This window comes from Aspergillus campestris, assembly GCF_002847485.1.
Source record: "Aspergillus campestris IBT 28561 chromosome Unknown P168scaffold_3, whole genome shotgun sequence".
NCBI lineage: Eukaryota > Fungi > Ascomycota > Eurotiomycetes > Eurotiales > Aspergillaceae > Aspergillus > Aspergillus campestris.
In genome coordinates this window covers 652,435-679,211 of record NW_020194338.1, presented here as the reverse complement: position 1 = coordinate 679,211, position 26,777 = coordinate 652,435, and the positions used below count along the sequence as shown (strand labels likewise).

The 26,777-nt window shown below is 51.9% G+C and overlaps 5 protein-coding genes across 5 annotated transcripts; 2 read left to right on the top strand and 3 right to left on the bottom strand.

The window, feature by feature from the left end:
- Positions 1-798: 798 nt before the first annotated feature.
- P168DRAFT_110567 (uncharacterized protein) lies at positions 799-1,063 on the bottom strand. Its single transcript, XM_024832553.1, has one exon. The coding sequence runs from the start codon at positions 1,027-1,029 to the stop codon at positions 838-840; it is 192 nt and encodes a 63-aa protein (XP_024694965.1). The 5' UTR covers positions 1,030-1,063; the 3' UTR covers positions 799-837.
- A 5,440-nt stretch (positions 1,064-6,503) lies between these two features.
- P168DRAFT_110516 (uncharacterized protein) lies at positions 6,504-9,002 on the bottom strand. Its single transcript, XM_024832552.1, has 2 exons — positions 6,915-9,002; positions 6,504-6,855 (listed from the first exon to the last, which is right to left on the bottom strand). Exons 1-2 carry the CDS (start codon positions 8,635-8,637, stop codon positions 6,656-6,658), a joined length of 1,923 nt encoding a protein of 640 aa, XP_024694964.1. The 5' UTR covers positions 8,638-9,002; the 3' UTR covers positions 6,504-6,655.
- Positions 9,003-12,685: 3,683 nt separating this feature from the next.
- On the bottom strand, positions 12,686-14,869 carry P168DRAFT_302727 (DHHC family palmitoyltransferase). The gene is made up of 5 exons (XM_024838688.1): positions 14,533-14,869; positions 13,964-14,474; positions 13,789-13,912; positions 13,695-13,735; positions 12,686-13,642 (listed from the first exon to the last, which is right to left on the bottom strand). The coding sequence occupies exons 1-5, from the start codon at positions 14,639-14,641 to the stop codon at positions 12,994-12,996; spliced, it is 1,434 nt and encodes a 477-aa protein (XP_024694963.1). The 5' UTR covers positions 14,642-14,869; the 3' UTR covers positions 12,686-12,993.
- A 2,507-nt stretch (positions 14,870-17,376) lies between these two features.
- On the top strand, positions 17,377-18,164 carry P168DRAFT_316379 (uncharacterized protein; the record flags this gene model as incomplete). Its single annotated transcript, XM_024840004.1, has 2 exons — positions 17,377-17,546; positions 18,143-18,164. 2 exons carry the CDS (start codon positions 17,377-17,379, stop codon positions 18,162-18,164), a joined length of 192 nt encoding a protein of 63 aa, XP_024694962.1.
- A 3,641-nt stretch (positions 18,165-21,805) lies between these two features.
- Positions 21,806-25,891, top strand: P168DRAFT_110383 (uncharacterized protein). The gene is made up of 2 exons (XM_024832551.1): positions 21,806-21,932; positions 22,006-25,891. The coding sequence occupies exons 1-2, from the start codon at positions 21,897-21,899 to the stop codon at positions 25,795-25,797; spliced, it is 3,828 nt and encodes a 1,275-aa protein (XP_024694961.1). The 5' UTR covers positions 21,806-21,896; the 3' UTR covers positions 25,798-25,891.
- The last annotated feature ends 886 nt before the right edge of the window (positions 25,892-26,777 follow it).

Here is a 26,777-nt window from a genome sequence, read left to right as displayed (position 1 = left end):
GTGGCTATTACCATCTTGTGTCTAGTGCACTACTATCTGTCTAGTATATATCGGGGTAGGTACGAACTCAACCAGTTTGAGCTCGAGTTGGCTCGCTTCGGGACGCCATCCATCCTTGTTAACGATCAGGCGTGTCGATTGGGCTGTGGGAAGCCATCTCCCCTCTTCTTCCCCGCCTCTTCTTCTAGTTCTCTTGGCTGTGGACTGGGTAGACTGCATGGAGTAGGAGGAGAGAATAGATAATATTCCGTGTGAGGGCGGAGTACGGAGACTATGCAAGAGCACTGTGCAGTTGATTAATTAATTATCTAACTAATTAATTAATCAGGCCTCTAGAAGAGACACAAACCATGGAGGGCGACATGCATACCCAGGATGCAGCAGCCAGAAGAGATCTGTACCTGTCATTATTGCCACATGCTTCCCACCAAGACTAGGATTGACTTTCGACTCGATGGCAGACAGACAGACAGATAGGCAGTTGACAAGCCCGTTGTGACTAGTACGTTTGTCTTCCTCCGCGGAGGACACGCATTAGCCTGGGAGGATGAACTCAGTGAGGCTATGCTTTGCTTCAAGTTGTCTTATCCTGTGCCTCCCACATGCTTGCTACGAGATACTCTACTTACTAGGTACGGAGTGTAGAAGACTATTTTATCGACTTGTTTGTTTCATTGTTGGGGCTAGCTTGGTTGAGTTAGTGTGGTATCACCCTGGCATGCTTTGTCGTTGCACTCCGTACCTACTTTTCCTAATAAGGTACTATGCCGAAGCCACTCGCTGCACTTACTGCGCTGCGCTGCACTGCGCTGCAGTTCAATCGTACTTGCGAGGGATTCATCTCTCGAGTGATATTCTTGTGGAAAAAAGAATCAAAGAATACACTCTCAATTCAAAAAAACACAGTGGATAGAACCACATGTATAGTATAGCGGAACCCACCCAGACCAACGAACCACGGGGGGCAGCGGTCCCGGATCCCGTCGAGGAATCACAACCCCTGGGCGGATCAACCATGGAACCTGCCATGATCTCGAGGACTTCCTTCCGTCTTTCCCCTCTCGATATCGCCGGATCGACTGGCGGCGAACGGACGACAGTTTGGATCCATCCATCGTGTTTGATTAACTGAACGGCAATAATAGGATTATTATTATTATAATCATTATTATTACTATTATTTATTCTATTTAATTCATTTTAACCGTCGGAGCTGTCCCCACCGGCATCTTCGCATGTCTTTTCCTGGCTGACGGAGTAAATCGAATATTCCGGTGAGCATACTGGACATAACATAGGACTAGGCTATATAGGTAGGTGGGAGAAGTTTGCTCGACCTCTCGAAAACGAGGGCTCATCTCATGCAGGTGGAATGTACATGTAATCTGCAATCAAATTAAAAGGTCAAGTCATTAATAATAGTAATATATTTGAAGAAAGTAAAATAGAACATAATAATTAATTAATAAAATAGGGCAGATGGGAAAAATCCTGTTCATAAGCAGAACTGTGCGAAGTAAAACCACGGGTGGCAGATAGACTTTCTCTCAGCACGGTTTATGAATTTGATTTTTTTTAATTCACATTTTCCATGTTATATTCTATTTGACTAACTTTCAGAAAATCCGTTAACGACTCTAAAACTAACTTCCTTTAGGACGGGATCGGCGACTAGGGGGGGAAGGGAGAAACGGGTGGTCGAACATCAGGATTGCCCGTGTTATAATTATTCCTAGTCGAAAGTCAAAACCACCCTGGTCGGTGGACACGGAGAAATACAGTAGAAGGATCAGAATCTAATAAACTAAAATCTATCCAGGATCAGGTCCACGCACGTTGGGTACGTTCTTGACCGTTTCGCTCAACCGAACCCGTCGGGAGGATCTCGGTATGGAGCGCGACGGGATATTATCGCGCGGTGAAAGAGGCAAGGGGAGGGAGGGAGGGAGGGGGGTGGAATTCCTTGCCGTCTTTCCGGGGCTGCTGTAGCGCCGCGTGGATCAGGTTGATTTCGTGTCCAGTTAAGTTGAGTCGAGTCGAGTCGAGCGAGTCTCGAGGCGCCGTGATTGATTGGGAGAGTATTAGAGGTACTTCAGTGATGGACGGATCTGGTAATAGGTTGGCTATGCATGCCGTCCTATTACCCAAGGTACGAGGCGAGGTATAGACGAAGGTGTCATCATGGATCATATTCTCTCATAACGATGTCATGCGATCAGCATAGTGCGGCGTGATATGGATTGTCTGATTTGCACGGCTGGGAACGCCTTCAGGCTAATGAGATCCGGCTGAGCTTGCGGGAAATAGCAGACGTTGTTATGGCTATAGAAGTTGACATTATGATTATGATGGACGAGAGTCCTTGCCGCTGTCTCACGGTAGGGAAGAACCATAACATCATTTTGCCCTCCGGAATAGATCGTAGAGCCACTAGGGCGAGGCTGGCCGATGGCCTAGGGTGACCGGGGTAGGGATTGTCGGTATTTCCACCGTTGTGCAGTTATATGCCTCGGTGGGTCGGACTTCGACCTCTCAGCTAACTTATACCGAGGGTAGATAGATACGTATCTATGCTCCGTGTCTGTTGTGTCTGTACTAGTCGTCGAGAATGAGACAATCTGCGCGTCTTTGGAAGTCGTCCTTATCTAGAAGCAAAGCACCTGGACAAAGAGTGACCTCTACTCCGTGATAGACGTGTCAGTGTTCGATAACCTGCTTCCAATGATACTCATGCTTCCAAGCCGTTCTCAAGGTCGGCTACAGCTAGGGCAAAAGCGAGGAGGGGTAACCAACCCCGGCGATTCTCCGCTCACATCTCTTTGATATCTATCTGCCGTGCGCTGCAGCGCACCCCTGCGTAGTATCCTCATGGCGCAAAGCGATCAAGAAATGAACCGCATCTCAATTCCAAGTCTAGACCTACCCATAGTCACTGATCACCATCCTGGGCTGGCCCTGGAATGCTCCACACCAGCTCATCCTCGCCCACGACCCTGCGCTTAGGACGGGCTCTTGAAGCTAGGTGTTACTTATTTTAGAGAAACATGTGCCGTGCCCTAACCGACCTGTACTATCCCCCTACTATCATGGTTTCCGTTCGTCATGGACGGATTATGGATCATGTACTTCTGTTGCCACGCACTTCCTCCGCCGATCCATACTCCAAACAGCCATCCACTCGGATCAAATCGAATGAAATTGGCTTTTTTCCACTTCCACGCTCCCGACGGATGGAGTCATGGCTTGAGTGGCTCCTCCAATCATACTTCCCCACGGACATTAAACAAAGGGAATGGACGGGTAGAGAGGGGGGAGGGGGGAAGCCTATCTGGTACTTACTTTGGCGTAGTGTCTTAATGGTTGATACTATATCCGCTGCTGTTTTCTCCGCAATCCAGAAACAGCCAATCCGTTCTACTAGACACACACGGACCCGAGAGCCGCCTTCCGACCCCGGTCAAGGCCAAACCAAACTTTTTGAATTATGATATGCTTGGTGATTACCATGATCTTTCACCTGTTTAACTCTCGATGAATGGGTTGATTATGGACCAGGGAAGGTGGAATTAATCAACTTAACTTCATCAGCTTATCCGGACCCACCCTCCTCCTGGTCTTTCATTCTGTCTCTCTTTCTTCTCCCACCCATCATCCATCATCCATCCCCCTTCGGTCATAGTGGCCGATTCCACTAATAGTCCACCCAGCTGGTGCGACTTCCAGCGCGCTCACCATCGACCCATGCGAATCGCCCAACCACTAACAACCAGGCTCGGTAGCCAAGTCACGTCAGGATCTCATTTCAGTGCCGTGAGTCAATTCCTTCGAGGGATCCTTATACCTTTTTTTTTTTTTTTTTACTCTGTAGGGAGCTTGAAGGAGTATTATTGCCGTTCTTCCTCACGAGCCGTCCGCGAATTGGCCGATTGGATGGACGGGTTGCTTCGATGCTGCTAGGTACTCGGTAGTGCTGGTAGCGGCGCGTGGCATCCGCGAATCACGAACTGGTCGTATCCTTGTCCGATCTCTATCTCATCTGGCTGTCTGTTGGCATGGATGTGGTGTCTTTGGGGGCTTGATGGGGGAGAGAGGGTTGATATGGTCTATCATGTTGGGTACTGATTCAGGACAATCTCATTATGACAGTAACATATAACGGATAATTGATTATTGAGATTAATATATGAAGATCGTGCTAACATATCTTCAACAAAATCAACCACTCGGAGATTAAAACATGACAGAATCTACGGAGCAAAACAGGGATAACTATAATCAAAGAAAGAAACAAAAACAAAAAAAAAAAAAAAACAGTGGGCCTGATAAACGACAGATAAAAAGAAAGCAAAGATAAATCACAGACCAGCTGGGAGAATGGAGACAAGTCCGATTAAACCCATGTTCCTGTTTCATCCTTCCACCCACTAACGACGGATGATTATCGGAAGGCTGTCCACATTCGACAGAGTTCAGTCGATGGAGACTGGAGAGACCGAGGTCTGCCAAAAGAAAAGATGAAACGGTGGATTTAGGATTTGATTATATGGGGGTGGTGAATATTCACCGACTGTCGAGCGATGTGACCTGTCCAAAGCTTCGCTTGCGACTGACTACCTTTTGTATGAGACTTACCGGTAAGTATCCCCAGTCACGAATATACATATTCCCCTATATTATAGATCAAATCGATATTATAACTAGTTAACAATTCACGCAACAATCCTCCGCAAGAGAGTAGGGAATTCCATGTACTGGATCAACCACCGCGGACAACCCGTTAACTAAATTAGCGATGTCTTGGATTGGCACCCCCCCCCTTAGCGCAACGATAGACAATGCGATTTACCCGACTGGGACACCATCTAGGTCTCGGAAAGGCCCAGCGCCACGGAGATCAAGAACGTTCTTGAACTTGTTTGCCCTCGTTACCGAGTGGTCGAGATGCGATCAGCCAATGAATCATATTGACCGGGGGGAGGAAGCGGACTCCGTCCGTTGTTGATTAGGCGATCCAATCAGTTAATGATGAGGTTGCCACGGATTGAATCAATACTTAGGTTTACTGCTGCTGCTCCTGCTGCTACTACGTTAGTGTTTGTCTTGGGGGATTGTTTGATGACGGTCGTGGTGTAAGTATTACGTTATGTCGAGACCTGCCTGTACCGGGGATAAATTTATTACGGAGAGGAAAGTTGATGGTGAGGTGATGCCACCTCATACTTGCATACAGTACTATAAATGATATAGATGTCAATCAGTAGATTAATAATAAATCGATTCGATGCATCGAGAAAGAGACCTGCTAGACGTGCAGAGAATCAAGATATCAAGGGACCCATGCTTACCCGTCGATTCCCTGCCGGTTGGCATGACTGGCCTTGCCTACTGATTGTTTCTAGTCTATTACCTAGAACGTCTCCCTACTCTGTACTATAGACTTTCCTACCACTGAGTAAATATCTACTCCGTATTCTCTTCATCCTTCAACACCATGAACAAGGTAGCAGGTAAGGATGGAACACCAGGGACAGAAGCAGAATATACCCTAACCACCCCCTTGGAACGATCGCTCTACTCTCTGACCCAACCCACGCCGTCTGATTCTCACTTTCGCTGCATGGGTAGTGTGCTACATACCACCTACATACATACTGCGTCTGTGTCGATATACATAGTACATATATGCCAATCAATCATCAATCACTGCTTGGGCTCTTCCAAGGGTATGCACAAACAAGTATACATGTATAAACCAAAGAAGACTATTTATCTCTGCAGAGTATCCTTATTACGAGTAGATGGAAAAACCAGTATATCCACAGATGTACAGCTACCCAATGCACACAATAAGTTGACTATATGACACCGAAACCTCATCATCAAGCAGATGACCTCCTCCTACCTACCAGTACCAGACTTCCCTCACGCACTGCATACCTGGATAATCCTGATTTTCTCCTTATTTTTGTTTCTTTCCCCCCTTTCCTTTCCCTTCCCGTCTTCCTTACTTCTCCTTCTCCTTTCACTCCGGATATTGTCTGGGCCCGGTCCGGTTGCACAGTGTCACCCCAATCTCGGTTTTGTGGCTGGTGGCAAGCAGGGTCAGGAGGGCGTAAATCCTTTTTCTTGTTCTTGATTTATGTAGTATGGGGCGCGGATCTATTGGGTGAGAGACTGTCTGCGATTGTTTGCTTCAGCAGGGTTTGCATGACATGCGACCTGGGTAGTAGGTAGATGCAGATGAACGTGAAGGTGAGCGTGAGCGTGAACCCACGGGTGGAATCATCATCATCGTCATCATCGTCATCATCATCATCATCATCATCATCATCATCACGATAATAATAATCATGTTTGAAAAAAAAGAAATAAGTAATGTATGATTGCTATATTGCTTCCCTGCGATTGGATATCTTGTGCTAACACCTCATCCCGAGTAACCCGAATATAAATCCACTGTCAAATCAAATCGTTGCGCGAGAGGTTATTGTCGTACATGCACACGCCCAGAGACAGCAGATGCGTACTCCGTACGCGCTGTGCATCCATGCGATTGATCTTCGCCCGCCACATGATCACCAGCATTGCTTGCTGAGGTTGGCCAAAAAGGGAAAAAGAGGATATATTGAATAAAAAGAAAATAGGGGAAAAAAAATTATGCAGCCGCTTTTGCCGGCTCAGTCATCGGTTTCGACACCCTCGCGGACTTGGAGTCAGACGTTCCCTCAATGGCCAGAGGCGCCTCGTCGTCGTCTTCCTCGTCGCCGCTGGAGAAGTCGTCTGTGATGCGACCGTGTCGTCGGTCTTCTTCGCGTCGGCGCCGGCGTTCGTTTACATACTCTTGGTAGCGCTCATCTGGCTCGCGTTAGTCACATATGGTGCGCTTTGGAGGCGGGGTGGAGACGGCGGCTTACCTCGGATCTCTTGCGTCTTGAGCGCGTACGCTTGGATCTCCTCCTTGCTTAGCACCCGCAGGACAATCACGTACTCGCTCCGTTCTTCGAACCGCTCGTGACCGGCTTCTAACGCCGCTGGGTTGACCAGTCGTCGATCGATCTTGGTCCACCGGGCTCCCGGCGGGATGCCTTTGCTGTGCGCGTCTTTGAGCGGGGCGACGCCCTCCCGCACTGGATTGGGATCTTCGGGGAATCTGGCCTTGGGGCGCTTCAGAATCCCTTTGGGCGGCGTGTCCATTATGTCCTTGGTTGGGGGCGACTCGATCCTGCTGAGCCTGCCGGATTGCCGCGGACTAGACACGTCTCCGGTCCGTCGCCGCGAGTGCGTCCGGTGTCGACGTGGTTCAATCCCCAAGGACCGGTCACTGCCGCTGGGCGATCCGTTGGGGCTCGGCAGTTTGCGCGGGGCGGGCGGTTCTCGACGGTAGTTCTTGAGGTCCTCGTCGGAACTATACGCGTCAGAGTCACTCCCAGCCCGGCGTCGGGACGGTCGGCGCGACCGGCCATGACGCGGACGGCCGTCGTGGTCGTCTGGGTGCGGCCGGTCGGGGCGGGGCGACAGCTCATAGTCCCCCGAGTACCCACTCGCCAGACCCGCCGTCCCCAGACCGGGTGCGCCCCCCGAAAGAACCAAGTCTTTTGTAGCGGGCGTCCGTGGCGAGCGGTCGTCTCCGTGAGAGGGCCGACTGCCCACCTCATCGGGTCGCTGGGGTCGTCGCCGGTGGCGTCGATGATGGTCCTCCTCACGGTCGTCCCGGTAGGAGTCGTATACTTCGTCGGGGTCCTGGTGCAAAGCGACAGGCGGTCGTCGTCGCCGTGCGCTGGTGAGATCAGCGTCGCTGTCGCCGGACGTGTAGGTGAGACGACGGTCCGGATCGAGCCTTTCGAACCCCCTCTGGGACGGAGGGGGGCCCAGCGCTCGGGGCTCTTTGCGCTGCGTCCATTGGGAATCGTCAATCCCCGTCAGACTCAGTGGTCTATCGCGGCGGTAACCGCCCCGGTCGGAGCGCAACCTCGCCGCCGAATCTTTCTCAAACTGCTCGCGAGGATTGGTGTAGGTGTAGGACTCGTAATCGTCAATGTCTTCGCCCTTGCGAAGTTTTCCCATGGGCGGGTATCGCCACCGGTCATTATGTTCGTAGCCCCGGTAGGCGCCGTGGGCCGTCCGCGACCTCCCAGCTCGCGCATTGGGATCCAGCCGCCCGGTATCACTGGAATAATCCGTAGGCGCAAGGTGGTAGTGCCTTTGATGCCGACTCGTAGACGCGGGCACCAGGTACCGTTCGTGGTTCGGAAGAGGACTTGGGGTCCGACCATAGCCTGCCGTGATTACCGGGGAGGCTCTGGGATGAAGATTCTCTGGTCGTCCATCTGCCACCGAGGTCGTGCTGCTCCGCGGCCGAGAACGGATAGCGTACTCAGTCCTCACTTTTGTGCCATGATCCGAGTCTCGATAGGACTTGGATGAAATCCGCTGGGCCTCCAATCGCGGTTCCCGCAGGTACCGGGGTTCATGAACCGGGGAAGACGTATAAGACGCCGGAAGCCCCTGACGGACGGCTGAGAGGTCGTAAGGGTCGTAGGGGGAGCTGAGCGGGACCGTTCCGGTGGAGGCACGCATGGGGTCAACCATGCGCGAACTACTCGGAGACATGGTGCGATAACGCGCTCCAGGGCTCATCCTGCACACACCTTTCCAAGAAAGAAAAAAACCAGAACAAGCGTGACCGCAGTTCTGGATGATGTTGATAGTTATTTCGATAGTGAGAGAGGGCGAATCCGATCAATTTGAGTCCAGGAAATCGCACACAAAAGGTGGGGAGACCTCGGGAGCTCGAGCGCTCGAGACGATCTTGTGAACCACAGCTTAAGTTGAGCGATGCAAACAGTGGATAGGGAAAATTGAGTCAGAGCACAATTGAAGCAGGGTCCGGGCGCAAGAATTTTCCTAGGGCCAGGGCCAAGGCGCACAATCGAAAGAAAGAAACAAAGAGAAGGGAACAGATGATTGCAGAAAGTGAGGGGCAAAACAAAGAAAGAGACTGAAGCGCAGAGAGAGAAGAGAGAAGATCCAGTGCGGTCGTGATCTGTCAGTGCCTGATTCGCCAGGCGCCGACCGAGGGGCGACCGAGTTGTCGATCGTTTCGGGGTACGGTTTGGAGAGAGTCTTGTCTCAGTATCAATCGAGTTGACACGATGGACGATTGGGAGAGTTTCAATAGAAGAAATATCTGGTTGAAGAGATTCAGAGGTCAGCAGAAGATAAATCGAATCGGAACCCATGCAGATGGCGACCGGACTCATCGGATCTGAAGCCCAGAGTGACGAAATCGCGTCTGACCCGGGCAGTAGAGTAGGACGAGACGTACGAAATAAACGAGAAAGCTGGAATCAAGCGAATCACAGTAGACTCACCTAGCCAAAGGGATACGCATTATCCATCGTTCCTTGTATGTCCCTAGGTAAGCAGGTAGATGTTGAAGTATATATCTGGATGGTTGAGGAGAAGAAGAACCATGGAAATGATCCGCTTGGGTGTCCCCGATCACGAGATCCAGCGGTTCATCGTCTTCTTTTCTCCACTTCAATACTCTTTCACTCTCGTCCTTCTCTCTCCATTCCGACCATACGGATTCCTCCCTCCATGAAATGAGGCTCTGCATCATCACTTGAGGGTTACACTTCCTGGTCGATACTACCGAGGTGGTATGGTTTCGACTCTTCCTCTGATCCCAGCGATCGGGGCGTCTCCACATTCCCCTTCCCCGGCCCCGCCCTTGGTCCATTCAGATCCGTCATTTCTTCATTCCAGTTGTAGGCGTGGTCAATCTACGTCAATCATTGGCACACACGGCTGAAGTCCGACAGCCTTAGTCCGAACTTGGCATGCTTCACTTCCATTCCTTGTCATCATCATCGTCATCGTTATCTTCTTCTGGTTCCCGTCTCGCACTATCCTTCCATTCCGGTGCGGTCGGGGTGGGTTTCCTTGTTGCCCGACGGGCGAAGCACCCCTGTCGCATATCCCCACTCCTTGTCAAAAGTCACGAGAGACAAGACGTCATTGCATTCTATTGGATCCCTCCGGCTGGGTTGGACCGGCCCCGAGGAGAATTGAGGAGTCCGGGGCATCGTGCGGCTGCAATGTTCCGTGTTCTAGAAGGACCAGAGACGGGAGATATGCATGCCTTCCATGCATTCCCCCGGTGGGTAAGTCGATCTAGACTCCCCGGTGTTGGATTACATGGTAACGCATCGGCTTAGCTGGTGGCCTCCCGGCATTGACCGTCGTCCGGAATGCGGGTCGTCGGTCGTCTATTGTTGGGGTTTCCAAAGGGAAAGAAGATGGGCTCAGCCCCAGCTGGCCGAGGGTACTCGAGCGCCAGCCTCGCCTACCTCATCGCCTGGGCGCCTGATCCGTCGCAAGGGCGTTATTGCGCCTACTTTTCACCCCTGCCCTGCGCGTCTACTACGCAAGATCGGCCTTGGGCAGCTATTACCGCCCTGGGACAGTCGGCGAACCGGTGAAGCTCCCACTAGGGTAGTTCCACCTCTCATATCGATGCTACGAGTCTCAAGTGCCCTGATGCCTCACCGACATTCACTGCGGCCGGTGCGGGATTTTCCCTTAATTCCCCCTGTTGCCGTGGCGGAATCGTCCCCGTGAATTCACGCGGTGCTCCTCCGTTTCATGTAAACGGGAGGGGGGCGCGGGGGCAACCAGGCGACACAGGGGTGAATATCTACGACGCTTGGCACGGCAACAGAGGGATCTCGGGGCATTCTTCCTTAGAGGATCGTGGATCGACTGATGTATCATCGTACCCATGTCCGAATATGCTCGGCAAACGGCCCAGAGTCCCCCGTCAGTTTCCCCTCCACATCCCTTCAATGAGAAACATCGGGATTCCAAGTTGAGGTCCGACGTCCTTTCTGTGGGATTTTGCACTCCCCTGGGCGGGTATGTTAAAGCTCTACCACACTCTGTCGGTATGCCGTCGCATGGGCTAGTTCTGGCCAATGCCGGATGGGTAAAACGCCCTTCGAACGGAGCCCGCCGAAACCAGACACCATGCAGGACGGGCACACGAAGATCTACAGAGGTTGTTCACCCGCAACATACAAGCTCAGCCACACTCTCTGCATCTGGGGGAACCGATCTGGTGACAAAATCGTTTGGGTGGAAGGGCGTGTCTAGAGTGGCTTGTCCTACATTGTCATGAGTACGCGTGAGGCCCGTCGCTCCTGGTTGAGTCATCTTTGGAACTTGAAACGAGCCACACCAGCCTCATCTACAGTGGCTGCGCGCCTTTGACGCCCTATGAAGTCTTGGTTTCTAGCAGACCGCTTGGGTATTCAGGCAAGAACGTCTGGTGGTTAATCGATGGTGGCTGATACAGATGCAATGCGTGTATCCCCTGGTTCTGTCTCCTGGCCGTGGCGATTGCTTCATCAATGCGCGCCTGAAGGGCAAATTGGGAACCATATGCGTATATCCGCCCTGTTGGGCCATGGTGCTTGAAGGTACAAACGGCCTTGACGGAGACAAACATGGTTCTTGGATGTTTATAAAATGGGACGACACCTCGACCAAGACGAGGATATTGATTCAATCTAACTTCCTTAACCAACCAAGCTTCCATATCAGTCGTTTCACTAGTTTGGAAACAGCTGCACCACCTGCTACTTGTCAATCCTTGATACCAATTGCTTTGAAGGCCCTCTCCACTCCCAAAGCGTCCCACCTCATTCATCCACACGGTTTTCCTACAGTGCAATTCACATCAGTCTCCAACCTCACCTCCTCGCGATCATGACTTCCAGCATCTACATCCAACCCACCACCGTCCAGACCGGTTATCGCCACCCAATGGGGGGTTGGTGGTACTGCTGTCGCTGCGGTTGCTTGAACAACCCGGACTTGAGTCCAGAGCGGTGCGTCGACTGCGGCCATCCACAAGACTCGACCTGCCGCGGCGCATAATTCATCTTCCACCTTATCGACCTTCCTATTCTGGTCGACGCGTGTATTCTAGAAACGATGTTCATGATGGGATGTTTCTCAACGATGCCGACGTGTTGATAGATTTCATTTTCCTCCTCTTCTTTTTCTTTTCTTTTCTTTTCCATGCTTTCTTCAATCTTGTCTACTCCAGACACTGGATTTGCTTTCTTCAGAGTGCAGCGTTCACAATGTACAAATAGACCATGCAAATTGATTTATTTCCATCCGCACTTACCTACTTACTTACCTCCCGTGTCGTGCATGTATGCATATATGCATATATGTATAGCGCAGATCATCCATCTTGTATCGAAATTTGAACCTATCAAGATGGGTAGGCACGCACTTTGTATTTGAGTTTCCAATCACCACTTTTATAGATGTGATGGCGGGTGTCTAGTGGCTTATTGGGTGGGTAAGCAGATCCTACGGAGATAATTGGAGATAAGCGATTGGAACACGTGATAATTATGTATAGAGGGAGAGATGGAGAAGAAGGGAATAAGGAAAGGATATTAAGGGAATAAGAGGGGACAAGAAGGGGACAAGAAGGGGACAGGAAGGTAACAAGAAGAGAACAAGAGGATCAGAAGGGAATAAGAAGAGAATAGGAAAGAGAATAAGAAGAGAATAACAAGAGAATAGGAAGAAACTAATAAGGATGGAGGAAGGAAAGAAGACAATAAGAAGGAAGAGAAGGAAAGTAAACAATTAATTAGTTAATGACGAATAGGTCACGAAGTGCGTGACTCAAGTGAGTCAGCTAGCCTGACCATGCTAGACTAGGATAGAATAGGATAACCTGGGCTTTATAAAATAAGATACACTAAACCAAGCCAAACCAAACCAAGCCGGGGTATGTATGTATATATGTATGCAACTGTGTAGGGTGTGTGTGTGTGTGTGCATGGATGGGTTGATGATCGATGGAAGAAAGGATGGATGGATGGATGGAAAGAGAAGAAGAAAAAAGAAGAAAAAAAGAACACCAAAACCCATGCAAAACCAACTAAAACCAATCAATCAATCAAATCACTTCTCATCTCGCCTATGACTCCTCCTCCGGTGCCGGTGTCTATGACCAGGCTTATGCTCTCCCCCGTCGGGCGTGAGGGAATCGGGCGCTTCGAGCCCTGCCTCGCGCTTGAGGCGGTCAACGACCGGTCCGAGCGCAAAGGTGCTTTCGGGGCGGCGGTGGTGGTCCGCGCACGGGCTGTGCTTGAGGGGGAGGAGCCAATCGAGCAGGGTATAGCCCATTATCTGCTGTAGGTTTGTGATCGGGCGGCCGAGGTCGAAGGGGTTTTCGCCGGGGAGGGTCTGTAGGACTGCGAAGACGTGCTGCTTTTCTGGGGGTGGGTAGGGGGCGGATGGGATGGGTGCTGCTGTTGGAGGGGGCCGCTGGGGCTCCGAGTCGGGCGGTGCGGCCGCGTTGTTGTCCGCGGGTGGTGGTGGTGGTGGAATGGGGGATGGCAGAGGTGGGAGAGGATAGGTGACGGTGTGGTAGGTTGGGGCCCATTGGGAGTTCGGGCCGAGTTTCGCGAGGATGCGCTCTGGGATGCGGATGGCGAGCGTCCAGACCGCCGAGCGACGGTTGAGGTTCTCGATGGTTGTAAGGTTGGACGTCGCGAGTTGGAGGGAACTGAGGGTCATGCCGAGGGTGAAAAATCCAAAAAAGCCCGCCCTGTTGTTTGTTAGTGGGTGTTTAGAGAGGCGCGCTTCCAGACAATACTTACAGTCCCATAGCAACCGCCCAGTGGGCATTGGCTGCACCGGACTATCGTCACAGTCAGTCAGGTATTCCCACGTTCTGGGCCAGAGCTCACTCACCTCTCGTTTAAGCTCTGCCGTGAAGACAGCGCAGACGATCAAACAATAGGAGCAAAATATCATCGTGTAAGTTACAAACTGGATAAAGAATTTGAATGAAGTTTCAGACACCACGCCGCCGACCCTAGGTCCCTCGTTAGTTTGCGCCCAGCGCACACGCAGAGAATCCACTCACCAAGGGCAAAAGTGGTCCATCTTTGCGACGCATCGGTCCACCTCGCGACAGTGGTGCGCCCGGTCCGGCTTATACCGACGGCAAGTCGAACAATAAAGCGGCCTTCCGTCGGGCTGGCAGACAAACACATCTTTTGTGTAGAAGTCTTCCAACCCGTCCGTGTCGGTGGAGAACGCGCCATCACTAGTCGGGCTATACTGGAGCCCGCTCTCTAGATCCACATCGGGCCGGTCCGCCTTCTCCGTTGTCCTCGACCGCCGACGACTCTTCTTCCTCCGGTGGCTTCCTCGGTGGTGGTGATGTTTCGACGTCTCGTCGTCCGGCTGTGGATCCGAATTCGGCGGTGCGGCTCGAGGCAGGAACCCCGGGGCCCACATAACATTATATAACAGTCGAAGGTACGTGCCCAACACGGGTATTAGAAGGACGTAGAAGACCGCAATGATGGCAGCGCCAGCGCCCGCCCGTCGGCGGTGGTGATATTTCGGGAGTGGATTGATAAGATAGTCGACTGGAAATGGGGTAAGCCCGACGGACACTCCAGCTGAGTTCAGGGGTGGAGCACTCACTGCATAACGGCTTCGTGATAGCATACGCCGCATAAATGACGATCCCTAGCAAGATCGGAGGAATGGCCCTCGCTACGGCCAGGTTCATGCGCCTGTCCGGCCGCGCCATCTGAACTCAATTGTCGAGTGCGGACCGTGGGCGCCGCATAGATAGAGTTGGGTGTAAGATAGACGGCGTAAGGGATCAGATAGGCTCCATCGTATGACACGACAACGAATTTTCAGCTGGGTATACACCACCAACAAGGCTGGGAAATAACCCCGAGCGAGCTGTGGGCTGAAGCGACACGATAGCGCAGGATTCGATAGTTGATCAGGGTCTGTGGAGAGCATCAGGAGCAGCCGGAGAAAAAGGTCCAGCCGGAACGGGCACCGAGAACAAACAGGACCAACTGGACAAATATGCCAAATTCGACAAGCACAGCCGCAATGACGTCATGGAGCCTCACGCGCTGATAAGATAGACGATCGCGATAGTCGCGTTGATCTTCGACTGTCAGGGATGTTTCTACATGCTACGGGGAATAGTTTGGTTCTCGAAGCGATTTGAAGCGATGGAGATGTTTACGACAGTCCCTATCACCACTTTCAATGCATCGTGTCTAGGCTACGTCGAAAAACCTCGCGCAATGCCCACCAGGTCGTATTGCTCCCCGCACTATCCCTGATCTATCACCAAACCAGCCTTTTCGTCAGCAATTCCGCTCAATAGGCAGAATACCGAACAGTCGTGCAAACTGTCCACGTCGACTTGTCTACCAGCTGATGCCTTCTTGCGTAGGCACCAATCTTTCCGCCTAAGATAGTTACGAATTCGATGCGGGAGAATCTAGTGCAATCTATGTGACGTCGAGGTTCGAGCCCAGGGCAACGCAAGCGCATGGCGATCGTAGACACACGAGGTGTAGGGTTGTTTGATCGATGTGACTCTGATACGGGACGTGTAACGAGTCGAGGAACCCTGTAGCATAAGCGCAACCATTGTCAATAATAATACATCTCGTAGATCAGCTTCGCGACCAGAAATCACGCAGGATCAACAGAGTAGGAGGAAGGAGGGACGGGGACGGGGGCCAGAAGTTCCCAACAACCCGTCGCAAAAACCTCAGGGAGTGTAAAATCGGGAGACCGTTGGACAGACCCAGCCGGTGGGTGCAAGATCGCAGTCTGACACATACGACACACACATGACACGGCAGCTGACCGGAGACACTAGACGAATCAGAGGAAATACGCGATCGAAGAAAAAACAAAAAGGAACAAAAAGGAAAGTTTCCATGGTTGCGGAAAGATGACAGGAGACAGGATTCGTTCTTCCCCTGTCCCTGGGATGAATCATCAGGGCTGTTGTATTGGAATGAATAATAAAAAAAAAGACATAAACCTCGAATCATCAACATAGCCGCGACCCCGACGCCCAAAACGAATAGTGTGTCATACTTCGTGAAGCTGGAGCAGGATGATGATGATGAGGATGGCTGAGCGACAGGGGGGGGGGAGGGTCCAAATGATGGCCTAGTGGCAGATGAGCAGACCGCAGAAAGCATGAGTAAAACGCCCTGGGAGGCCCGACAAACCGTATCGAACTGACGGTCAAGATCACCGCCGAGTCGAGTCAGAGGAAGGTTTTCAGCAGGTCCAGTCAGGGTCTAAGATGAAAGAAGTATGATTCCAGTCGGTCTCTTGTTCGCGGTCAATCATGGTAGAAAATCGGGGTTAGCGGGGAGAGAACGGTAGCCTCGTTGCCTCAGGTCGAAAGTGGAGCCTTATAGGCAACCAACGCCCCATAGAGATAAATCAGTAAATTAAATTAAATACAAGAATAAAAGATAAAAAAAGGAAGAACTGTTGGAAAAGAAGGAGTCTGAAGAGAACAGGGGATATTCTCAACAATCAACAATTATAGAATATTGCATTTCTTTCTTAATTTCATTGTAATCATCGAAGCAGTAATCAAAGAATGAAGGGGAATAATATTCATTCAAAATCACCCGAATGGCGGAGAAAAAAAAGAAAGAACGAGGGTCTCCAGGGCAAAAAGCTGGAGTCCAAGCCTCACTCAAGTCCGCCTTTTCGACAGCACTAGTGAACCTCCGTTGACTCAATTCTAGCGGTCTTGAATCAATTCCATTCACCTCCCCCCTCCAAATGTCTGTCAGACGTCATTCATTCGGCTCGAATTGCTCAGGAATCCATCTGGGTCTGCCAACGGTCCAGAATCTGCAATCATGCCCCCCCCTGGTCCTGAGGGTCCCGACAGCAGCAATCGCCCATTGCCCTCCAAGCCACACCACCTGCATGGTCGCTGATCAACCCTCAAAGCCAGTCTTTTTCAGGAGTCGGAGAGATCATTGAGGATGACTGAGATCAAACGGATTAGCCCGATTGGGGCACAGGCTGAAGCCTGCCTATTTCCTAGACCTTGCACTGGATCTTTTTGCCTATGGCTGCACCCAGGGCGAAGAAAGGGTGCCTTGTATGAATCATCGCTGCCATTCGTCTTGCGCAGCTTCAATCGTCTCTCTCAATTCTTATATATATCACTCTGATGTCCAGTCCTCAGGCTCTTTTTTTCTTTCATCATCATCTCAAACCAAATCCAATCTTGACTACTCTTATCCATCTATACTCTCCTCCAAGCTCTATTGTTAGCTTCGTGTCGTGTCTCTTGATATCTACCTCGTCTATACAATTGCAACACTGCTGTATCAGACCTCACCGGATCGATCGTGACCACATTTCTGTCTCTTGTGGTTATCCTTCCTGCCGGTCTTCAAGCTGCTTCATTGACACGTCGCGGTATTCTGTGACCTGTTCCTCCCATCAACAACCCTACCTTACACAATGTGCATCTCCACGAACTACGGCGCCTCTCCTCTGGCCTCTGCCATCCCGGCGGACATCCCCAACTACCACAGCCACGGCTTGACAGAGCCCGTCATGAACAGCTCGTCCACCCTCTACTTCTGCTGCCAGTGCAACGACGGACCCAAACTCTACAACATCCAACCCCAGTGTGTGATATGCAGCCACACCATTTGCCCCGGTTGCCGTCCTGCCAAGTGAGTGGTGTGGCTGTTCTAGCTTGCTACTATCTCTTCGTCAAGGTAAGATCCACTGCTTACACCCGGGTCCGGTTGATGCAACCGAAGCTGATTCATGTTTTTAATTAGATTCTGAGGCTGCGCCTTGAATCCTGTGCTTGTAATCCTCCTTTGAGCTTGGCTTTGGCCTTTGATTGTGTTATTTTGAGCGGCATTGAGTCTATTATCGACATGAATTGGTATGAAACGGTTATGTGAACGATTGTTTGTTTTATTGTTCTGTCTTTCTTCTTCTTTTTCCTTTCTTTTGCTTTCTTTTTCTTTTTTTTTCCCCTGTTAAACAAGAATATTGCATTGGCATGCGACATAGATGAGAGGGTGTTTGGCTTGGGATTACTGTGTTTTGTTTCTTTTTTTGTTTAGAATGGGGGCGGCTAGCTAAGCTGTGCTTGCTGGGCCTGGATGTGCTATGCAGCCGCGAAGAACGCCTTGGGGTTGGATCTGGACCGTCAGATTGTGGGGTCTGCCCGTGTCTAGTATCTGACCCCTTTTACGACGACATCAAGACTGTTAATGAGCGTGTTCTGATTTTATCTTCTGTTTTTTCTGACATCCCACTCTGTGGCTTTGTTTTGTTTAGTCCTAATAGACAATTCATGACTTCGTTCGACCGTTGCTCCCTACTGTAAAGATCTAGTGTCTAGTGGGGTGGAAAAAAGCCCTAACCCGAATGGTCTTTACTATGGAGAGCCTTGCTGCCCGCTGCCGTGAACAGCCACCCTGCCGAGCCACATGGGCAAGCGCTCACTCGTATTCTGATATTAATGTATTGATTTTATTCTGTAGTGTGGGTAGGTCATACCAGACCCATGGTTCAATCAATAGATCCATTATTGAGGTAGGTAAAGTCTCAGGTACCCCGACCGCCCGACCGACTTACCGTCCCTGGTAGTAGTCATCCATCATCCATTATACCTAGGTATGAGATGGTGGATCGGCATTGAATTGGATTGGATTGATTTGGATGGACAGGATTGGATCCCACCCGAACCAGACAGAGCCTCAATGACCGTAGACCCGGGGCTCTCTCTTCCACTTCCAGTGCCCGACCGACCGGCCGAACCCGACGGACAGTAATGAGGCGGTTTAGGACGCAGATCATTTTACCATATGCACGCTGCACCTGACCAGCCTGACCCTAGTGCCTGCTATTCCACCGCCCTTTTCCCCCGCGTGGGGATTCTGTCACTGGTTAATTCCGGGCGTTTTGGCGGTCGGTCTCGCTGGGCGTCTTTACTATATTATTGTTGTGGGCAGTGCCTTGTACTTTTGTTTTTATTCTGTTGTTTATTTTATTTAATCCTACGATCTTTTTGTTTTCTCCTTTTAATTGTTTCTGAGGGTTTATACGATCCCTTCAGCTATGATGTGAGAAATATAATTAAAACAACCCCCCTATCTATTGTAATATATATATATAACAGGCTTACACCCAAGTAAGGTACCTTTGGGGGCCAGTTTCCGGAAAAGGGGCAGAAAATACTCTACTCTTCCTGGTCGATCCCGATCCGATCATGTATTTGGCCCCCGTAGATCTCAACAGCCATAGGCAGAGTATAAATATCGAAGATTAGACAATGTACCACCCATACATATATCCCCTGTCATTATCACACACCCAACCGCTACAACCATGTCAGCGTCAAAGCGTATATTATGTCCTGTTGTACCTGATCACCCAGACAGGTAGGCAGGGAAGTATATGCAGAGAACACCGGGCGAAGTTTCCAGGAGATCTAGTTTACTATTCCCACCGCTCTTTGCATCACCTGGCAATCAATCCATGCTGGATGTACCATGTAGAGTTGATATACGGTGCGTCGAATCAAGAATATCATGCATATTACTCCAGCTGGGGTCAGGAGGGACTCGTGCTGGAGATTGGATGGGGAGGGGTGGGCTAAGATCAGCCTTGTCTCTCTCTCTCGCGCGCTGTCTCCCTCGTACTCTACTCTGTCTCCCGCTTCTCTGCTCATCGGGCGCAGTCATGCAATCTGCAGCTGTCTGCAGCAGTCGGGCCAGGAACATGTCAGGCCGGCTGGGGTCGCACGAATGCATTTACGGACTGGGGGGGCGGGCACCGGGGATGGGGGGTGGCTTATCGTGGTTGACGCTAGATACTTGGTCTTGTTTACAACGTTTATTGTATGTTTATCTATTTATTTGGAGATTTAGTTATTTACAGATTTATTTATAACTCTGGGATTTAATTATACGGTGTGTGAAGTACGGATACTGCTGAAGTGATTGTTGTACGAGTGGAAAGTAAACGGTAGTATATATATAGAAATGCGTTGTGTTATACCATACACATTATACTATCCATCTTTAGCATCATCCCAGACCCCTGAATAATCCAAATCCATCAAGTCGGAGACTACAACTAGTCCTCGTGGAAACTCCCCGAGACAAACAACCTCAGCCTTACAGATCTACCACCCATAGCCACGTTGTCCAGTTCATCCATCCGCCCCCTCATCCTGGAACCATAGGTAATCCTCTTCCTTGCCAGGATCCGTCTGCACAAAACCACCATCTCGGTTTGGATCTTCTAGTCCTACCCCCCATCTCATCCTACCCTCCCACCATGTGGCCTGACATTATGCATAATACCACGCTGCTATAGAGGGGTCTTCCATCATCGCTGATGCTATATATATATTTGGCCCCGAGTTTCGTATCCCTGTTTTGTCTGCTTTTGGGGTCTTCGTTTGGTTCTAATTTGGCCTTGGGGTGGTAGGTGGTTCGGCTTACTTGAGGATGGGGTGGTAACTGTTGCATTTGGGGGGGTGGATGGGGAGGGTTATGTTTGGGGGTTCTTTTATGGGGGGATAGGATTGTGATACGGGGCGGTTTGATGGCTTTGATTGGCATTGTTGGCATTGGAGGGGTGTAACGTTGTGTTTGGGGGTTGTTTTGTAAGAGATAGACTGCTTTATCAGTCTATTATTTGATGATGATATTGCTTTGTGTATTCTAGCCCTGATAATAGTCTGATATCTACAACATCACAACAACATCGTATACTACAGAATGGATTCCTATCGAATAGACCAAGTCTACCCAGACTGACAGTCAAAGGATCAAAAAAGGTGTTTGAATGCAGATTATGTTAGTAGGATAGACTTAATGATCCTGCTGCTATGGTCTTCTCATCATTAACTTTCTCCCTCTGATCTCAGCACACTCGCTAGCGATCCGAGTCCTTTCTAGACAATATTATGGCTGCAAGGACTGCCTGCAATAGATACCGCGGGATCTACTGCGAATGAAAGCAGATTGCATAGACTGCTGTCTATTGTCTTTGAGAGTGTCTTAACTCTTCAGTCTCGTCAGGACGAGAATATCAATATCGCATTCAATGGTCGATCGCCTGAGTGATTCAAGATGGTTATAGGACGAGTTGTGGATACTCGATCAAGATATATTTACTGAACTCCACTCTCCTGTCTGGTCGCTCGTCAGCATAAAGAAAAAGATACAGAGTTCCTTTGACTGAGATAAGTCCACAACTGTCTAGCAGAGACCTTACTTATCCAGGAGTACCAAGAAAGTCCTCCGAGATGAGAGACCCAAATGAGGATGCATGGACCACAGATCTGCAAACTGTGTCCTCGATTCTCTCAAACCATGGCCTAGTGCCCGTCGTTCAGCTTGGGCATCACTCGATTGGTAAAAGCGTGGTGGGTGTGTTCTTCAGAAATCACCGATGCAGAGGAGATTATCTGATTTCAACTGCAGAAGGAAAGAAAAACACCTTGCAGTGGAGATGAATATATGATTCACTTGGCATGATTGTTCATTCCCATTGTTGTATGACGCAATGACGGGAGTTTCTTTTGAGTTGTTTGTTTTCCATCCATCTTGGCACCGAACTTCAATCGTGTCGTCGATCTGCCTTTCTTCAAACTCTCTCGTCTTCTATCCCTGTCTCGTTCCTGTTCTTCTTCTCCTCCATTTCCCCTCTTTGATTTCTTCTTTCTCTTTTCCCTTTGATCGTTTCTCTTTTCCGGGTTTTATCATCGGTTCGACTTATATATTGCCATATTACTCAGACTGTACTATTTATCATCATTAATTTATTGATTCAATGATTGTCTATTGTCATTGAATTATTACTATTGATTATTTCAATTAATCCCATCTAAACCCGAATTCCCATCTATACTGAATATATCTATCGACATCTGGACTGGTCTCCTGCACATCTGCGGTTTCGTCCTCCGTGGTCGCCCCCGCGGCGACACCCGGTGCATCGCCATGTTTCGTCGTCGGAAGAGCTCCTCACATCACCGGGTTGGTCCTGGACTGTTTCCTTTCCCTTCTCACTCCATTGGCCCTAGAGCTTTTCTAATCCACACCTTTGAAGCATTCACTATCCCCATCCAATACCCAGTCCGCCCATTCCGCCGCCTCCCACGCCTTTCTCAATTCCCAACCCTCCTCCAGCAGCTTGTCCTCCGCCGCAGCCGCCACAGCCCTGCGCAATCGCACTCCGACCCCGACCCGCGTGGAAAATGTCGAGACCAAACGCATGGTCCAGCGTCGCTCGTCCTCCTCCTCCCAGCACTTGGCCAGCCCGAGTCTGTTGCGCCCCGCAAGTCGCCAGGACCTCCGTCGGACGCGCAGCTCGGGGTCCATGACCACCCGGACCTTTCGGGACCAGTCGCCGCACCGCCCCTCGTCCACCACACTTCCGCGACGCCCGACACCACCGATCCCGTCCATCCCGTCCGAGTATACATCGCGCAGTCATCCGAATGGGCGATCCTACAGTATGGGTCCCACCGTGCGGCCCCCATCGCCCGTCGTGGATACTTGGCGGGGGATGAGCGTCGATCGGGGGCGGAGGGGATCGTCGAATGGGGTTCCGGAGCTGCAACGGCCGGAGAGCAGGACTTCCATCAATTTCTCATACCCCCTGAATTCGCGACCTACCTCGCCGACCGACCCTCCGCCGGTGACAACCTACGAGCGGCGGGACGCGGCGTCTGGCGCTTCACTGGCCGCCCGGGTGTCAAGTGCGCCGCTTCCTCAGAGCCAACAAGTTGCCAGGCAGCCGGTCAACACGTCGCCCGGCGGGATAGCGAAGGAAAGATTCGTCAGTCCCGGCCGAGGGACGACCCCTGTGGGTGGTACGGCAATTGCCGCTGCTCAGGCGGCGATCGTCCCCCGCAATGATGAACATACCCCCCCAGCCCCCATGGTTCGGAGCGTAGCGCCGCCTGCAGAGCGTGGGGCTCGGGTCCCTCAATCTAAGCTGGCGAAGGTCCCTGATCGCAAACCGTGCCCCTATTCCGGTCCGACCTTATCACCGCCAACAGTGCCAGAAGACCACCGGGAAGACGAACGTTCCCTCCAGAGCGACACGGAAGACAAAACGAGTACCCCTCCACCGGTGGGACTGGCGTCCCCGGAACCCCCGGCAGGCGCAAAACTGCCAGAGACGCCTGAACGGCGACAGCAATCAGGATCGTCACCTCTCAGCTCGCCCGAGTCTCACCGTTCGCCGGTTCCGACCCATCCACTATCGCCGCCTACCTCGCAGCCCACGAGTAGCCCAGAGCGCCTTACCCGCTTCTCCGACCATCTGTTGGTCGGGGGTCTAGCGACCGAAAACCTGCACCGTCCCCCGCCTCGATCGGTGTCGCCCGTCAAGTCCGCGATGAAGGATTCGCGGAAGAACGCGTTCTCCTCGGACGGGATAACGGGGGCTACAGCACGCCCTGGTCCAGCCATGAGCGAGGGCTCCGACGGGACCTCTATAGCTTCGGATGATGGCGTCCGCGCAGGAATAATCCGCAGGAAGCCAGTGAAAGTCAGCTTCGACGACGAAGCAGAGATCATGGGAGTGGCCGCGAGCCCCCCGACTTCCCCGGAGGACGTCTGCCCGGATTCCCCAGGGCGGTCTAAATTGAAAACGGGCTGGTTTGGGGCGAACAGAAGGAGGACTGGCCCGTCGGCGCTGGCGGACGAGTTCACTGAGATGCTCAAACCCCGACGCGCTCTGCCTTCTTTCGGCAGCGTTCGACGAGACCGAGAGGGAGACCAGTATGCGGGCCCGCCTGTCCATGAGGAAAGCGATAATGAGTCTACGAGTTCGTCTGAGCTCGATGAGGTGCGGGACACCTCGACTGAACCTGCCGTCTGGGGCATCATGCCAAACGCTCCGATGCAGCCGCTGAGGCAGACGCAGCTGAATCGCGTGCCGTCACCTGTTCCTGAGGACTCTTCTGAGGTCTCCTCAAAGCCAAGCCTGTCCAAAGAAAATAGCCCAGTCACGGGCGCGGGCGAGGCGAGGGCCCCTGCGGAACAGACGGCCACAAATGGTCATCCCAAGCCGCCACGCACGCCTCAATCGGGCCTGGACATCCCTGGAATCGCCATCCAGCCCGCCACTCCCGAATTCAAGAATGAGCGGGCGAGTCTCGAGTGGTATGACGTGCCCGGAGGGTTTCCCCGCACGTCGGTGGAGATGGACCGGGGCAGACACAACAACCCGAGACGATCCCTTGAAAAGAGCGTCACATTTCCGTCTGAAGGGGCAGAAAGTGATGACGAGTCTGGAGAGAGTGTTTACAGCGATGCGGAGGAAACCTTTGACGGCAATGGCTTCGGCTCCATCAACGCTATCGTGGACACGCGCCGGCCTCAGCACCGGTCGGAGGGCCCTACAGACCGGAACCCGCTGAGGCAGCAGCCCGAAGAGATGCCTGAGGTCCCCGAACCCTGTCAGATAGCACGTGTGGTGACTCCAGCGGAGGGTGCGAATGTCCCGCGCTCATTCTCACCCGATTCCCCGCACCGCCTCCGCCCGTTTTCGTCGGCCTACCCGCCTTTCCCCACACGGCCCAGCGGCAAGGTCCGTTCCACGCCCGGGGATGGGACAATTACGGGGCCACCGAGACGGTCTATGTCGGCCGACGCCCGGCGGCATGCAGATGACGACGCCTCGGTGCAGCCTACCGCGCGTCAGCTTGCAGGACCACGAGGAAGAGGGAGACCTGTCTCGTGGGGCCCTGTCTCTCTGGCTGGGCCTGCGGGTCGGGAGCAGATGCACAGTCCGCTCCAGCGCGTGCCATCCAACGGCAGCGATTCGTCCAGTAGCTTCAAGCGATCGCGCCGCGCGACTCACAGCCCGCACCATAGCATGCGGCGGACCTTGCGGACCCCTCCGACAGAGACACCGTCCACACCCAAACACCAGACGCCGATGCCGTTATCCCACCGCTCCTCCACGCTTACCCGACCAATATCATCGGGGTCGATCTCAGGGTCAGGCACCTTACGTGCAACACTACGAGGCCAAACCCCTCGGCGAGAAAAGCGATCCCTCTTTTCCAAAGGAAAGCTCCCCAGTATCAAAAATTCCAAGCCATCCAGCGTACCCTTCACATCCCGCTTCGCCGACTCCGACTCCGACACAGGCGGCCACGCATACCCACGACTAGGGCGCAAAGTATCCCGACGGTTTGAGGACGTCGAAGGTCGCGCCACAGACGATCTCCGCCCGGTGCGTGGGATTCCCCGCCGCTTCGACGATGGCGACTCGACCGAGCTAGAAGACAGCTCGGACAACGAGTCACGAGCCGCCCGGCCCCAGAAGCCACGCGCGGTAGCAAACAAGGCCGCAGACCCCAGCGCGTCTCAGCAGCCTGCCCTCGCAGCCGTTGCCAAGTCCCGCGGTATGACGGAGTCGCAGCTTGAGGAGTTCCTCCGACAGCCTGTGAGCGGCCGCAAGCCTAGCCTGCTCCACCGGTTTAGCATCCGCAAGTCGAAGTCTCCGGCTAGGGGTGGTCTCCAGTCGAGTGTGGATGCCCCGCCAGTACTGGAGTCGGCTCCGGTCGGCGGGGTCACTACGACGATCACCGCGAATGATGGCGTCGCCGCCCCAACCCCCCGACTTCTCAAGAAGAGATCCTCCAAGTCGGCGACCGACGAGGGGAGCGGCAGCGGCTGGCCTCTGCGGCCCCCGCCGGTGGAGGGAAGCACTTCTGCGTCTACTAACGGCCGGCCGCGGACGGCAGATGGAACTGTCGGTGCGGGAGTACCAGGACCAGCATCTGCACCGGAACCAGCGGCCAGCCATGCACTGGACGTGGGATTTGCAAGGGGGCGGAAGAGCCGGTTTCCGCGGTTGCGGAGGGCGTTTGGGTTGTAATTTTTTTCTTCTTCTTCTTCCTTCATTCTTCATTCTTCATTATTACTTTCTTTATTATTTATGTTTTTTGTTTTTATTTATTGGGATTAATCTATACGTTGGAGGACAAGGTTGTGGGTGGAGACCGGATGATGATACCCTCGTTTGATACTATATTATACGATACTATACTATACTAATACTGATGGATGGATGATGGATATGGTACGACTAATGATAATAGGACTGCTATGCAATGCTATGCTATGCTATGCATGATGAATCAGAATGGAATGAACAATCTCACTTCTACAGAGTCGTCTCCGTAAAAAAATAACATTAGAAAAATCAACAACCATAGATAATACTAATAATAATAATAACAACGATAATAATAACTGATAGCTATAAACAAAACACCACAGAAAAAAAAATAAACAGCCAAGATAAGAGACCTACACGGAAACAGGAAGCGATCCAGCCCAGCAACAACCTCGGGCGTCGGGCCAACCCAGTGCCCACAACCCATCTGGTGTCCGTCGTCCGTCCGTGTTTCTGTTTTTCCTTTCTTCCCGGTTCCATCTCCACCGCGATCGTTGGTCCATCTGGGATCCACCCGCTCAGATCCAGATCGAATGAGTGGTGGTCTGTGGTGTTATCGGACCCACTTTGTTTGGACCAACCGGTTCTTTTCGCTCAGCTCAGCTCAGCTCGCCTCAGCCGTACTAACCTCTCGGCACCTACCTACTGTACTGGGTTAGCTTGCTGGCTCCTGGTGAAACCGGTGGCTAGACTTTGAATGGCTAGGTCTGTTTCTGGTAGATGGTTAGTTGGTATCGTAGGGTGGTTGTTAGGGAGATAGGTCGGTAGGGAAGAGATAGGTAGGGAAAATCAGGCGGTTGGGAGGGGAGGAGGAGGTTGGGGGTGGGTCTGATTAGCACGGTCTGGTCTGATCTAGTCTGATCTAGTCTCCGATAGTGGAGACTGATGGATGCGTTGCT